Below are 14706 nucleotides of genomic sequence, written 5' to 3' on the forward strand. Positions count from 1 at the left end.
TGCCATTCTCCCCTGCCCTTGCCCGCCTGTGCAGGTTTGGGGTGCAGCTGGGAGCTTGTGGAGCTGCACGTGGTGTCTGAGGGCATTCTTCAGCCCTAAAAGGAGCTGTGCTCACCAGATTGGGATTTCTTGTGGGTTCTCAGGGCAGCCAAACTAGAAATGGAGCTGAGCTTGTCTCTGGCATCAGACGACAAAAGGCGAAGTGAAAGAAGTGTCACGATCCAACTTGGGAATTTTTAAAGTACCAGCTAATTTGCAACACAAATAACAGTGCTAATTTTGACTGCATCCAGAATAGTCCTCACCTTAACTCCCCCCGGCTGAGTAGGTTTGGATAAGCCTTGCAATCATCTCCAAAAGAAATAATTAATAAAGAAGGGATAATGAAAGCATTTGGCCTCTGCTGGGGAGTGGAACAGAACAGTTGAAGATGGAAACTCATGGCCCCAGATCACCCAAAGCTCTTCTCATGGTCATGTTTTGCATGGAAAATCCTGCCACCCTGTGCTTTGGACCAAATCAGAGTTCACAGTGAGTCCCTCCATGTATGTTTCTGCTGTGATGTGGCCCCATGTGCCCCTTGCCGATGCAACAAGGAGGAGAAAGGAACTGCAAAGCTGGTGGAGTCCTGAGGAAGGGCCAAGAGAGAGCCATGGAGCAGTCATGAAGGGTTTTGGAAGAGGAGAGTGGTTGGCATCATCCTGCCGAATGCACTGAATGCAGCCTGCCATAGGGCCACCTGGATGCCAGCTGGACCATCAAACCAACCCAACACAGCTGCTCCTGGGAACACAGTGAGCACAGATCCCCCCAACCCCTTTTTTATCGCTCTGCCTTTCACCAGTGAAGCACTGTGTGCCATTGGAACCTGACCCCTAGAGCAGATGCTAATCCTACAATAACCAAAGGAGCCTCTGTACCCCATGGGAAGCCTTTGGCATAGGATGGATGCACCAAACCCATCGGTGCCCTCAGCATCCTGGTGTCACTCGCTTGTCTTGCAGCTGCCAAGTCCGCAACCAGGGATGCGAGTTGCCATGGCAACCCGGGATGCAAACATCTCTGCCAAGCACTGAACACCACCAAAAACATCCGTCTGTCTGTCTGCATTGGGGCGTTGTGCAGAGCAGAGCCAGCGTTGCTGGGAAGGAACGAAGGGAGGTCAAGGACAAGTTAAAATTGGAAAGAAAGCTGAACATGCCGTTTCGTAGCCTTCGCTTGTACGTATCTGCCAGTTTTAGGTTTTTCTTTCCCTGCCCTTCCTATGGGTGGTGGAGCATCTCCTCCAGCCAGCGGGAGCACAGGGCTCAGGACAGCTAAAATTGCTGGGTAGCAGCCACCAACATGCAGGGGCTCTGCCTGGTGACCTCAGCCAGCACAGGTCTCCCTTGCACCCACTGTCATATTTCTACCCCACTTGTCACCGTGTTTCATTCCCTCTGGCCCCCACATTTGCAGCATGCTGCACATTTTTTGTGCTGAAATTCAGAGCTCTGTGCTGGAAGCTGCCAAGCGTGAGTCTGGATTGTGTAATGAACTTCATCTATTATTATTTCCAGCACCCCCCACTAGAATATTTTGGAAAAGCAATGCCTGAGAGCCTGGAAAGCCTGGGTAGTGCCAACCCCAGCTTTGCTTTTTGGAACGAGGGGATGTGTGGCAGCTTTCAGACCCCCTCTTTGAACCCTTTGATGGTCCAGGTTTCACTGTGAAGTGAGGATGCCCTCACATTCCCAGATATCCCTGTTAAAAATACTATTTTATTTTATTTTTTTCTCTGGGTAGCCCTAAGTAGAGGCTGTGCAATGAGCAGGGCAGGAGGAGCAGTGCAGCCAGGATGCTCTTGGGTTGGTCCCAGCCCTTGGAGCTGATAGAAACAGTGGATACAAATGATCCTGGTGCTGGGGGCTTGGCAGTGCCAGGCAGGGAGGGTATCCCTAACCCAGCATTTAGGCAGCATTGTCCTAAGTGCTAACATTGGGGTGTTAATGCTTTGTTTGCTGTTATGTGCTTTTTTATTTCCGAGACTGGAGCTGATGGACTCACTGTCCTCACCTCTGCCCAGTTTTATGCTCTGTCTCCATTGTTTTGTTTTGTTTTTTTTATCTTTTTGTTAGCCCTTGCAGTTACATGTTCACCAGAGAAGTTTAACAGGGAAGCCCCAGTCCAGCACAGGGATCCCAGCACCTGCACAGCAGCATGGCTCCAGGAACCCAGTGAAGTTCTGCAGGCAACCACAGCCCAGGGGCAGGTATGTCCCATACAAACACAGTTTAATTCATGGGCTCACACACAGTGCTTCCCTACGTCCACCATCTGGCAGGCTGCAGGGTTATCTCCGGGGAGAAGCATCACTGCAAACAGTGCTGATGGCACGCAGATATGCCAACCAGCTGGCAGCGCTTGGTGCCACCTCACATTGTTATGGGAACAGGTAGCTTGGCAATGCCATCACACTCCCTGCCATAAAGTCATTTAACAAGCATTCAGCCCAGGGAGATGTGAGCACCACGATGTGAGCCAGGTGCAGTAGGTGAGCTTTGGCTGCTGATTGGCCAACGGTTGGGTGCTGCAGGCATGGTGCTGGATGCTGCATGCCTACTGCAATGTGGCTCCAAGGGACATCACTCTGGGTGGTGCCCATTATCTCCCGATGGAAACTATTTTTGCTAAATCCATGTTATAACCATTTTATTGACTCCGAGTACCAAGGAGAAGGTTGGAAGTGACTCTTTTACAAGTCATTTTGCTGTTAAATTTAGCTGTCCTATTTTCATTATCCCCATGGCTTTGGCAGGGGTGAAGCGCCTTCCCTAAAAGGCCTCGTTTCATACAGTAAGTTATTTGCTGCTCTCCTGACAGATATCTCAGCTTATAAGGTTTGCCTGCTCCGCTCGATAGCGGTATCGGCCTTCAATCTTATGTGATTAGCATCAGCTCTTTGCATTGCTTTTGGCTCTTTGTGTGGCTGCTTTCATGTCTCTTGGGGTCAAGATATAGTCATGCCACCGAGCATCTGATCCTGGGCCTCGGACTTTGTGGCTTTGGGTTTCTCCCATGCTCCCCATTTCCTCCAGCGTGCATGGATTTGTTCTGCTCGCTTTGTGCTTGCGGGGTGGCAGCGTGCTGAGCCAACAACAGTGCAATGCCAAGGGCAATAGGTGAGGCTAAGAGGAATGTTCTGGAAGATTCAACCCATCAGGGGAAACTTCTCTGTGTTTTCAAAAACGGTTCCCCAACATAGAGGAAGAGCAGAGCCATGTTCCTATCTTGGTGCCCCTCAGCTCTGTCCAGGAGCTGTCCCCTGTACTGGCAGGGGTGCAGCAGGGAGTACTGGCATTGCTGGGAGCTTTGGAGACACCCCAAAACCTTCCCCAGCTACTCCCCAGCAAAGCAACCCCCATCCCAGGGAATAGCTGATAGGATGCAGTGCAGGTATGGGGTCCTGCAGTCAACACTTCTGTGCTTTGCCCATTGCAGAAGTGTCAGGCCCTGAATTTCAGCCCAGTACATGGGGATCCAGCCCCTGCCCATGATGGCCCCCGCCGGCAGCATCCCTGCCTGCATCCCGCCAGCCCTGCTCCCAGCTGAAACCTCTCAGGAAATGCTGGAGATGCCTTGCAGTGCCCGACTCAGCCCATGCAAGCGCTGGGTTGCAGCCAATTCCCAGTGGGGCAGCTGAGCTGTGGAAGGGAGCCAGGCTGGGGTCCTGTGGCTGAGTGCCCAGTGCTGGGTTGGGGCTCCTGTGCCCCCATCTAGCATGGTGACATGGGGTCAGAGGTGGCCTTTGGGACATGGAGTGGGATATAGTTTATGGACAAAAGTGGGAGACCCACAGTCCAAATGCACCTCAGGAACCATCAGCACCAAACTCTGGGGTGTCTCTGATCCCTGTTGCCCCCAAGCCCTCCTGGCCCCAGGAAGGGCTCCAGCACTCGTCCCACCCCCGCACCATGTAGGGCACTGCTGCACCCAGCCCAGCACTTATAGGAAGAGGAAAACCCGTCTCTGTGCAGAGGAGGAAGCCTGACAGCCCGGCTGAGCACAGAGCACCACCGATAGCTTTTTTTTAATCCTTATCATTCTATTTATTTTTACTTTAATCCCTCTGCAAACAGAGGAGTGACGGCGGGCACAGCCCAAGCCGCGTGGCGGTGGCAAGCATTGGGGCTAGCGGCACAGCCCCGGCGTGGCCATGGGGCAGCGATGCATGGACAAGCTGTCCTCATTCCTCTTCGAGTATGACACCCCCCGCATGGTGCTGGTGCGGAATAAGAAGGTGGGACTGACCTTCCGGCTGATCCAGCTCATCGTCCTGGCGTACATCATAGGGTGAGCTTGCTTTCCTAAATGAAAAATAGGAATGGAGAGAGGAAGGAGGTTCCCATCACTCCCATATCCCAGCATGGGGGGGTTAACGGTGACGGCATCGCATTCCCATGTTGTTGTCACCCCGTGCCGTGGGGCTGCTCCCCACATCCTTCCCATCCCAGCGGCGCAGAGCCACGAGCCCTGCCCAGCCTCAGCACTCGCTGAGCTGCCCTCTGCTCTGCTCCAGCTGCTGGCTGCCGGCCTGAGAATCTGTTGTTATTTTTATTTTCCTTCGTATGAAATGAGAAGCAGCTGGGGCCAGCGCGATGATTTGTGAGCCCCAAGTGGCTGCAGACAGGACCATAAATTTCCTTGTGCCCTCCCTGGCTGCTGGAGGCCACACTCCAGGGCCCTGCTTTCCTTTGCTTGTAGGAGGCAGCCCCAAGAGCAGCTTAAAAACAGGGCACAGAAGAGGCAGGTGGGGCTGGAATTATGTGGGGACACACATTCTCAGGTACCCCGGGCCTGGTAAGGCTGGTCAGGGCTGCCTCCAACCATCAGGATCCTTCCTGCAATGAGGACTTGCCAGCACAAGATGCAGTGTTACAGGGCACAAGAGTTGGGAATGCAGGAATCACTGCTGTGCAATAATGGGCTGGAAAGCAGCATCTGTTAGAGGTTTGTAGACAGGGAGGCATGTCACAGTGGGAAAAGTAGAGTAAAAACTGGAGGAAAAGTGAGTATTTATTGGACATGGAGCTCAGAGCAAGACCAGAATGCCCTGGGAGCAGCAGCACCCATCACAGTCTCTCCCCTCTGTCCCTGAAATTTGGGAGGAGCACTCCAGGGCTGCCCTTTGTGGGGTGGAACCCCGATTCACTCCTGCCTGGCTCACCAGGACCTCAGCCCAAACTGCAGACAAATGGCGAACACACAGGCGGTTGATTGCTGCAGGATTTCCTAAGGAACCGCAGCTTAAGTAACCCAGCTAAAAGTGGGTTGGGCAGCAGGGAGAGAACAACATGCCAACAGTGGGGGAAGTGATGCCCAGGGACAGAGGAAGATGCTGGGACGGTGCTGTTGTGATGCTATCAGCAGGGACATGAGCATTGAGGAAGGTCCGGCATGTCCTGCAGCTCCGTGCTTGATGGCTCTTCCCCTTGCTTGAGGAGACACTGGATTCCTCCAGCCCCTGTGTGCATGCAGGATGGAGGGAAATGTAGGGCTGCCCAGCTCCCAGCCCACAGCTAGGAGAAGGCACCCAATATAAATTGTACAACCCAGTACAGTTTAGGGTGAAAAAGGAGAGCTCTTCAGCAGTGCATGGATTTCTGCTTCCATCCTTGAGTGCTGCTCCCTCGTCTCAGGGCACATCAGAAAGCATCATCCCCACAGTGTCCCCAGAAGGGCCGGCAGCTGCAGGGCAGAGCACCAGGCGGGGACGAAAACCAGACCGCTCCTTTTTTAGTGCCGGGAATGCTATCCAGAATGGTCGCCTGCCCATGTTTATAGTCTCCCCGAGTCAGAGCAAATCCAGTGGCAGCTTGTTTATGCCCTGAGTTAAAAAGTGCCAGGAGCTGGCCCCCGCCACCAGCTGGGAGATGCAGCATCCTGCAGCCTTTGCTACAAACCCACCATAGGCTTCTATCCCAGATGCCTACAAATCCTGCTCCATCTACCTTTGTGTGCCTGCAGCCACAAAACACATCACACATCCCAAATTAAATGAGCCTGAGGCAAGGGTTGAGTCCTGCAGCTATAGCATGTGCTATAGAGTGGGTGAGCTTCAGCAAGAGGAAATTCGGGAAATATCCCCCCCTGGTGATGGTACCTGGGCCACAAAGATGTGCCTGTGGCATCTGCCCTCATTCCCCATGATGTCCCTCATCCTGTCCTGTCCCGGGGTGCCTCATGTGCCCACACTGCCATCCTCACCCAGTTGCTTTTCCCCATACAGGTGGGTTTTCCTCTATGAGAAAGGCTACCAGACACAGGACAGCATCGTCAGCTCTGTGTCAGTGAAACTCAAGGGCCTGACAATGACCAACGAGAGCACCTTGGGTCCACACATCTGGGATGTGGTGGATTATGTCTTCCCACCCCAGGTAAGGGGGCAGGAGGGGCTGGGCGACTGCTGTCACCCCAACCAGGAATTTCCCCATGCACCATGTGGGCTTTCCATGGTGCAAAGCAGGAGGCTCCCACAATAACCCCCTGCCCACATAGCACACCTGGGAGCATCCCATACCTGGGGCCCACCAGCACTGATGGGGCATGCTTGATGCCAACCTAACCAAGGATCAAAGCTCCTACAATACCTCCAGATGAGCACCTTAGGAAGAAAGGGTCTCTGTGTCTCTGCAGGGGGACAGTTCTTTTGTGGTGATGACCAACTTCATTATCACTCCTGGACAGAAACAAGGAACCTGCCCTGAGGTAAACACACCTACTTTCTTCAGTGGTCACAGCTTCTGTAACCTGGGGGGTTGTGGTGGTGGCACTGAGGAAGTAGTAATTTTGACAGTGAGGAACTGAAAAAAAAAAAAAACAACTCCTCTTTTCCCTGCTTACTTTGGATGCCCTTGGCTGGGAAGAGGTGTATGAATGAGTTTTGTCCCCAGAATGGGACAAACAGAAAGCACGGATGTGAGGCTGGGATGCAGTGCTCAGTGCCTTTCTCCAAACAGGTGCCGGATACTGGTCTCTGCAGCCAGGACAGCGACTGCAGTAAGGGGACATACAGCCGCCAGGGGCAAGGTACAGTCACCTGCTGCTGTGGTGCAGCATCCCAGGCAAGGGTCCCACTGGGGCTGGCCCTGCTTTCCTCTTCCAAATGATGGCTGAACTGCAAAAACCCTTCCTGACAAAACGAGTCAAGGCAATTGGATGTTTTCCCCAAACTGATAGCTTTCTAGCAGCTAATTGGCCACAATTAATTGTGCTTTTTGTAAAGAGGCCCCAAAGAACTGGCATGCTTTGGACATCTCTGGCAGAGCTGGAACTCCAGCCAAACCCCATAAATCCCAGCATTAAGCTGAGTTCCCCAGTGTTCAGGGATGTGAGCAGCCATCTCTATCCCACAGGAATCATGACAGGCAAATGCATTCATTTCAACACTTCAGTGAAGACCTGTGAAATCTTTGGCTGGTGTCCTGCTGAAGTGGACTACCCCGTCCCCAAGTAAGCAGAGATGCTGCTGCCCTATTTCCCACCCTGCTGGGGTCAGCAGAGCAATCCTGGGCTCTGCGCATGGCCCTGTGGCCCCGCTCTGTTCTCTCTGCCCTCACAGCAACATTGTGCTCTGCCATGAGCTCCATCTCCCATCTCCATGGACCACCATGAAGCATCTCCCAGCACACACAGAGTCCTTTTCCCCCTTGCCGTGGACATGTGCCCACACTTGTGTTTTTCAGCCCTGCCCTGTTGCCAGAAGTGGAGAAGTTCACCATATTCATCAAGAACAGCATCACCTTCCCCAAGTTCAAGGTGTCCAGGTAAGGCTGTCTGGGAGAGGATTTCTGCTTGGCCATGGCCCTAAGGGGAAGCCCTGGATGCATCTGGCTGCACAGAGGATGGCATCCTCCACCTGCCTGCTCAGGATGGTCTGACTGCAACATTCCATATAGATGAGCTGGTGGAGATGAACATTTCCCTTTCACATCTGTTCCAGCTTGGCTAGTGGCTGTAGGAAAGGGGATTGTTGAAATTAATCTCTTTCCCTTCCCTTCTCTTCTTTCTCCCTGTTTTTCCCCATAAGAAAGCAGTAAAACACTGCATGAGGGAGTGTGGTACGAACAGCCAGGACGAGCCTGCTGCCTCTAAAATACAGAGCAATAGGATGTGAATCAGACACACGCCAGCACACATGTAAAGGGATTTGTGATGCCACCAATCACATATCTGATTTGGAGCAAATTAGAAGAAGCTATTTGTGCTGAGCATGGGAAATTCCTCGCTAGGCTGCTCATGTCCCCACTCTTAAGGGGCAGTGACTGGGGCTGTGTGAGCGGGACATGGTAGGAGACAGCAGATTCTGGAAGGCGAGGGCAGCCACAGCCAGCTGGGGTCATGAGGGGACTTCCTGTCTTTGATCACTGCCGCTAATTAAGTGCTGAGCAGAAGTGATGGAATGGGGATGACCAAAGCATGAAGCTTGCAAAACCAGCTGGATCAGGAGGCTTCATGGAAAAGCTATTTTGGGGAGAAAGGGCAGAGATGAGTGGCATGCAAGGCATCGTCCTCCCTTCTAGAGGAGATGGCAAAGAATTTCTACGGATGCTGTGAGACGTGTTATCTATGAGCTGGAGAAACATGTGGGACCAGGCACCTCTGGAGCTCCATTGCCATTAAAATGATTCAATGATTCAGATCTTCAGACTCCCTTTTGATTTTCTGTCATTCACAGGCGCAACTTAGTGGAGAGCGTCACCATGCAGTACCTGAAGAAATGCACGTACCACAAAGTCACCGACTCCTTGTGCCCTGTGTTTGACCTGGGATATCTCGTGAAGGAATCAGGTCAAAATTTCAGTATGCTGGCTGTGAAGGTAAGGAAGATTCTTCTGCTGTCCCCTGTAGCCATGGGGAGGGGATACCAGGGCTGATGTCACTGGGACAAGGGATGTGCTTTCCCCAGGGCTGCATAGAAGAGCCTGAATTAAAGCCCTTATGGATGATGAAGCTCTTTGGATGTAGACTTTTTCTAATTTAAATTTAAATATAAGCCATTAAATATAATGTTTTGATGCGGTGAGATTAAACCAGAGGCAAAGCTCATGGGAGAAATCAGGCAAGGATAGGCTGTTCCATAGGGGCCATAGAGCACTCTTTTGCAGAATTACTCATAGAATCAGCATCATTGGATGGCTTGGGTTGGAAGAGACTTCAAAGATTATCCAGTATCCTGCCGTGGGGAGGGCTGCCAACCACTAAACCATTCCTTGGGCTTTACATGATGATCAGGAACAAGAGGGTATGGACTTGGTCATAAGTGCAGCCCCAGTGACGCTCTCTCGGCTGCAGGGCGGTGTGGTGGGCATCACCATCGACTGGAACTGTGACCTCGACTGGCCTATCCGGTACTGCAAGCCTATTTACCAGTTCCACGGCCTGTACAATGATGACAGCAACGTTTCACCAGGCTTCAATTTCAGGTGAGGGCACTCCTCCTACAGGCAGAAGCTGAAGGTGATGGTTTTGGGATCCCACAGCACCCAGTGATGGCAGAAGGGATTCAGGGGGTTATAGACACCCAAATGAACCATTAACACTCCTCATTTGATGGGACAGATATGCCAAATACTACAGAGAAGACGGGATGGAAAAGAGGACGCTGTACAAGGTGTTTGGGATCCGATTCGACATCTTGGTGAATGGCAAGGTAAGGGCTTTCCTCTGGTGCTCCCACTGGCAGTATTTAAAGGGTGTCCCTTCATTTAGTTACAGATACAGGAAGTGAAATAATTTCAATCTGTGTGCCTAAACCCAAACCAATCATATTCTTTTTCTGACCAGTATGCTAAAAACAGTCCTTACTCAGCTCTTGCTTTTCTGTGGTGAGCTCTGCAGTTGGAACCCTACCTGGATCTGTCACATCCTTTCCTTGTGAGCCCATTGTCACACAACACCACTTCTGTCTCATTTTATGCAGGCAGGCAAATTTGACATCATCCCCACCATGACCACAATTGGCTCTGGGATTGGTATTTTTGGAGTGGTAAGTTTGGATGTTTCCAGCCCTCATATAGCTTCACTAGCCTTGGCTGTAACTCTCAGGAAGGAGGTGACCCCATGCCCCCTGTTCCTGCTGTAGGGAGTGCCATCCTACAGAGCATCCTGGGATCCTGATCCTGATGCAAGACACAAAAACTTCTGCATAATCCTAAGGGTGTGTGTGCTGCGTGTACCTAAATGGGAAGCACTTAATTTGTGATGGCTTAAATTGCTCAGTATCAGATCCAGCACACTTCTGTCCTAAATGTTCTAACCCGGCTTTCAGGAAGCTGTGTGCTCTTCAGCACTTAGAAGCAGAAGTGACCCCAGTTCATAGGGCAAACTGGGTTGGAAGCATAGTGGGGCACGGTGATCTGGAGGGCAGCCCCAACCCTGCCTATGATTTGCTTCAAGGCCTCTGTCCTCTGTGACCTGATCCTGCTGCATTTTCTCCAAGGACGGGACTACTACAAGCAGAAGAAGTTCAAGTATGCAGAACAGGAGCCTGTGAGTACCTCCCTTGGGCGGGCGAGTGAAGGTGCGTGCATCCAGGAGCACCCAGGCACTGTTCTGAGAAGTGGGAACCCGGAGCCCCCATATCCTCTCCAAAACAAGGTTCCCAAATCACTTTCTGAGAACATCCCCATAACCATGGAATGTTCCATGTCCTTTCATAGGATGTGAAAACTGATCCCCTCAAATTCATCTTACGTGTCGGGTGTTAGGAATCGGTGCTCTCCAACCGCATGTTCCTTTGTGGGGAGCTCTGTAAAAGCATCACCATTTTCTCTTTTTTAACTCCTAGTCGAGGTCAACGAAGAAAGGGAAGGAGCTGGACAGTGCACAGTGAGAGGTGAGCAGGGTTTCCCCAGGCCGGGAGTGATGGGTCTCAGGGGTAGCCCTGGGAAGAAGAACAGCTGTGGGGACAGGACAACCAAAACCACTGTGCCCCTTTATCTCCAGCATCCACACTGCCTGATAGACCTGCACCCTCTTCCTTCTCCTCTTCCAAAATGCAGTCGTCATCCCCATCACCAGCTTCAAGGCAGCAGGAGCAGCGCCCGATGTCGACTCACGGGAATTCTGGGCACAGGGTTCGCTGGGTCGCTGGAGCAGGTGGCACCTGCATGGGCCACTGGGGACCTGCTCTCACTAAGGCACCCACGGGACCTCCACCAGCCTTGTGTGGGCTGCTGGACCTGTGCTGAGCTGTCCTGCACTCCAAGCCTCTGCAGCCTTGAGCAGATCCAGATTGAGGAGAGGGTGTGGAAGGAGAGCCAGTGAGAACCATGCTCAGCCCCTCAGCATGGAAGAGAAAGAGTTATTTTGTAAGAATGTATTTTATTAAATAATAACAATAAACCTTTAGTTTTTCTACTACATCCTTTTGCAGTGCCCATGCTTGCCCTGGGCAGGGCACAGGGTGTACAGTGCTTCTACAGGCACCAGGGAGTTTGTGCACACAGAGCAATGCTGCAAAGTGTATTAGAGCATGAAGCCTCAGTGTTGGACTTGGTGCAGACTCCCCTGGGCTCTGCCCTCCCGTGCAGGGCCACTGGGCTTCTGGCCACAAGCATGGGTTGTTATCAGCCTTTTCACTGGGGTTTCCGTCTCAGACAGGCTGGCTGGCAGGGAGCCATCAGGAGCTGCTGCCTGATGCCAGCCCTGCTACTGCTGCTGCCCTTCTCAGCTCCTTGCACCCAGCTGCAAAGCTGCCCTGAGCAACCTGTGTCTGCACTGCAGGATCAGCCAGCAATCCGGTGTGCAGCAGACGGCTGCTGGGATGCCGAGCCCATGGCTGTGATATGTCAGGGTGGGAGCAGACACAGTGGCTCCTATGGAACACAGAGGCCATTAAATTTGGCTGTGAGCTCAGCAAACTTAACATCTAGCTGTACATTCCCAGTGGGAAGCTTATCTACTCTGAGAAGAATGCCTTGGTTTCAAAGTTTTTTGTTTGTTTGTTTGTTTTTAAGATTACCCAGTTGGTTCCTTTTTTTGGTACACTTTCTCCTGCTGCTGCCCTATAAGAGAGGTGCCAGGTACTAGAAGCAGAGATGAGGCTGAGTCCAGGGCTGTTAATCCTCCGTGCTGGCAGCATGCAACGTGCAGTACAGCACAGCCCTCAGCACGCCACAGCCAGCAGAGGGGACTGGCAGACCGCAGCTCAGCAGCCAAAGATGAGAATCAGCAAAACAGGAGCGCTCAGTTTAACCTTTGCACCCATTTACACGAGGTCAATCTGCAGGCAGACTGCAAGTAGAGCAGGGGATTGTTTCTGCCTCCTTAATCTGTCAAGCCACTTGTAATGTTAAACCTCAAATCTTACCTTGGAATTATTAAACACAGAATAGGAAATTAGGAAAATGCTCTTTGTAAAAGATCCTATTCACAATCTCTGAGCAGGGATCCCTAATAGTCTCAGACCTGCTTTAAAAATCACAGGAGGGTTTATTTCTGTCTCCCTGCTCGCATTTTAAGATACACAGTCTTTGGGGATCCTCAGCTTTGCATTCACTTCCCAGTCACTCCTGCAGGACCACGTGGTGCAATTTTAATTCCTCCAGCAACACAAGATGCTTGTCCACACCCACCTGCTAATAGAAAAGTAACTCTTAAACAATTAAATGCTGTCTCCAGCCCTTTCAGGCAGAAAACACGGAAGAAAAAAATATATTCTCTAGCTAATCTCTAATCATTACTAACAGGGCCAACAAGCCCTTGTGCGTGACACTGCCGGTAGAGTGTTCCCAGGGCAGCACTCGTGCACCTATCATGGTTGTTCTATGAGGGAGTGAGCCAGGAGCGCAGTTGCTATCTCCATGCAAAAAGGAAACTGAGGCACAAACAATTTGTGAATGTGAGTGAAGGTGCAGTAAGCAGATTCTGCCTCTGAGCAGTTATTACTGTTGTTGAAAGTCACCAGGTGGGAGCTGAAATGAATATATCTTTTCTTCCCCTCAGGCTTGGTTACTCTGGAATAAATTCAAATGGTACAGATATTCCAGAAAAACTTATTCTGCAATAATTATACTGGTTAGTGATTCTGCAGAGATGGGGAATGATATTTCAGCCTCTGCAGAGCTGGCGACGTTAATAATTATGTTTTCACATAATTCCCAGCACAATGAGGCCACCATTTCCACCTGGTGCTTCTAGACACCATAACAATGCAAATTAAGAACAAGTAATGCTGAAAAAGAGATGACCTTTTTCCTGTACAATCTCTCCTATCTCTGAACCCACTCATTTCTTTTTTGGCACTCCCTTTTATATTTAACCCAGTTCTCCAGCTTGGAATTTTCTGGTTACACTCATTCCCTTCCTCTCTTGACATTCAGTTGGATATATCCTCTGGCTGACACAAGGATTGACAGCAACATTTATGTCCTCCCAGCACTCAATGGTGGTTTTATTTCCTTCTGTCCTAGCGCAGTCTCAGGCCAGATTGTACTGTGTGGGGAAAGGTCCCTCCCTGCCATTACTACGTTAGACATCTGCAGCTGTGCCTGCAGTCATACTCCCAGTGGCAGTACATTGGTACAGCTCATTTTTGCTGCTGCCAGCTCCAAATTATGCCATGCTATTTTCTTTCACTGGTGAAGTACTCTCTCCTTCTGTTATCTATTTCTAATTGCTTTATTGGCTAATTTTAGAAAACATAGAAGTCAAAAGTGGACAAGTGGATTCTGAATATAGCAGCCATGAAGTCAGTTGAGCAGCTCCTCAGTGCTGGTGAACAGGGATCACTCCAGCTGGCAGTACTAGGCACAGCTCTGCTCTGCTTTATGGCATCACAGAGAGTTGTGGCCCACGCTGTTCTTAAAGAAAAGATGGCTTCAACTCTTTTTTACCAAACACACCTGTGAAATGCCTGGGAAAATGTGAAGCCTCCCTTGGGTGGCTATAACTCAGGGACAGGTTAACCACCAGTCCTTGAACCCAGATGTATGGGAAATACTCATTACGACCATTCTACACCCAACCATTAATGAACAGAATACCAAAGCCTTATTTTAACCTTCTTACAGCCTTCATGGTAGAAGCATCAGTTAAACGTTATTTGGGACTCTCTGAACTGGTCACTGGTGCTTTGTAGTGCAACCACTTATGTATTGTGAAAGAGGAAACTGAGGCACATGGGTTTCGTTTTCTGGGAGAAATAGCAGCTTGTGACAGAGGATTGTTACCCAAGTTATTACACTGGGACAAGTGCTAGCAGCCTTTGCCTGAGGCAAAAGTTTCAAACCCTGGTGATGGTGCTAAAACCGTTTCAGGTATCACTGTTTCATTAAAGTGACTGATGTTAAAGGAGACAAGTCTTTAGAGGACAATCTTCAGCACTTCTTAGTCATCTTCTGGGCATGTCAAAGCCCACAGTGAAGCAGTCCAAGTGATTTCTGAAACCCCTGAAAACATTTCTTGGCAGCAGTTATGGCAAAAAGAACTGGAAGTTGAACGTTTCCTTGCTGGAGAGAAACTAAGCTGTACCTGTATGAGCAAGACCCTGCTGGTTATTCAGGATGTCCTTGTGAAATGCGGCTTCTATTTTTATACATTTGGATCTTTCAGAGAAGGATGCCAGGGATTTGAAACCCAACTGCGCAACTGTGCATGCAGGGACCTGTGCTATGGACGATGGAGATGAGATGGGTGCTGTTGGTGCCGCTGCTGCACAGGCTT

General features: G+C 50.7%; 1 protein-coding gene across 4 annotated transcripts; it reads left to right on the top strand.

The window, feature by feature from the left end:
• Nucleotides 1-1044: 1044 nt before the first annotated feature.
• Nucleotides 1045-11400, top strand: P2RX1 (purinergic receptor P2X 1). Of its 4 annotated transcripts, none has more exons than XM_010721804.3 (15): nt 1045-1220; nt 2118-2251; nt 4119-4332; nt 6269-6416; nt 6676-6747; nt 6999-7068; nt 7395-7491; nt 7725-7805; nt 8717-8858; nt 9334-9464; nt 9601-9691; nt 9962-10027; nt 10481-10530; nt 10829-10876; nt 11043-11400. In XM_010721804.3, the coding sequence occupies exons 3-15, from the start codon at nt 4196-4198 to the stop codon at nt 11305-11307; spliced, it is 1398 nt and encodes a 465-aa protein (XP_010720106.1). In that variant the 5' UTR covers nt 1045-1220; nt 2118-2251; nt 4119-4195; the 3' UTR covers nt 11308-11400. The 4 variants fall into 4 exon arrangements, with proteins under 4 accessions (XP_010720106.1, XP_010720109.1, XP_010720108.1 ...); XM_010721807.3 differs by having other exon boundaries at nt 1046-1220; nt 10987-11185; XM_010721806.3 differs by having other exon boundaries at nt 1047-1220; nt 10438-10530; nt 10987-11185.
• Nucleotides 11401-14706: the final 3306 nt, after the last annotated feature.

The sequence above is a fragment of the Meleagris gallopavo genome, chromosome 21, assembly GCF_000146605.3.
Source record: "Meleagris gallopavo isolate NT-WF06-2002-E0010 breed Aviagen turkey brand Nicholas breeding stock chromosome 21, Turkey_5.1, whole genome shotgun sequence".
In the NCBI taxonomy this organism is placed as follows: domain Eukaryota; kingdom Metazoa; phylum Chordata; class Aves; order Galliformes; family Phasianidae; genus Meleagris; species Meleagris gallopavo.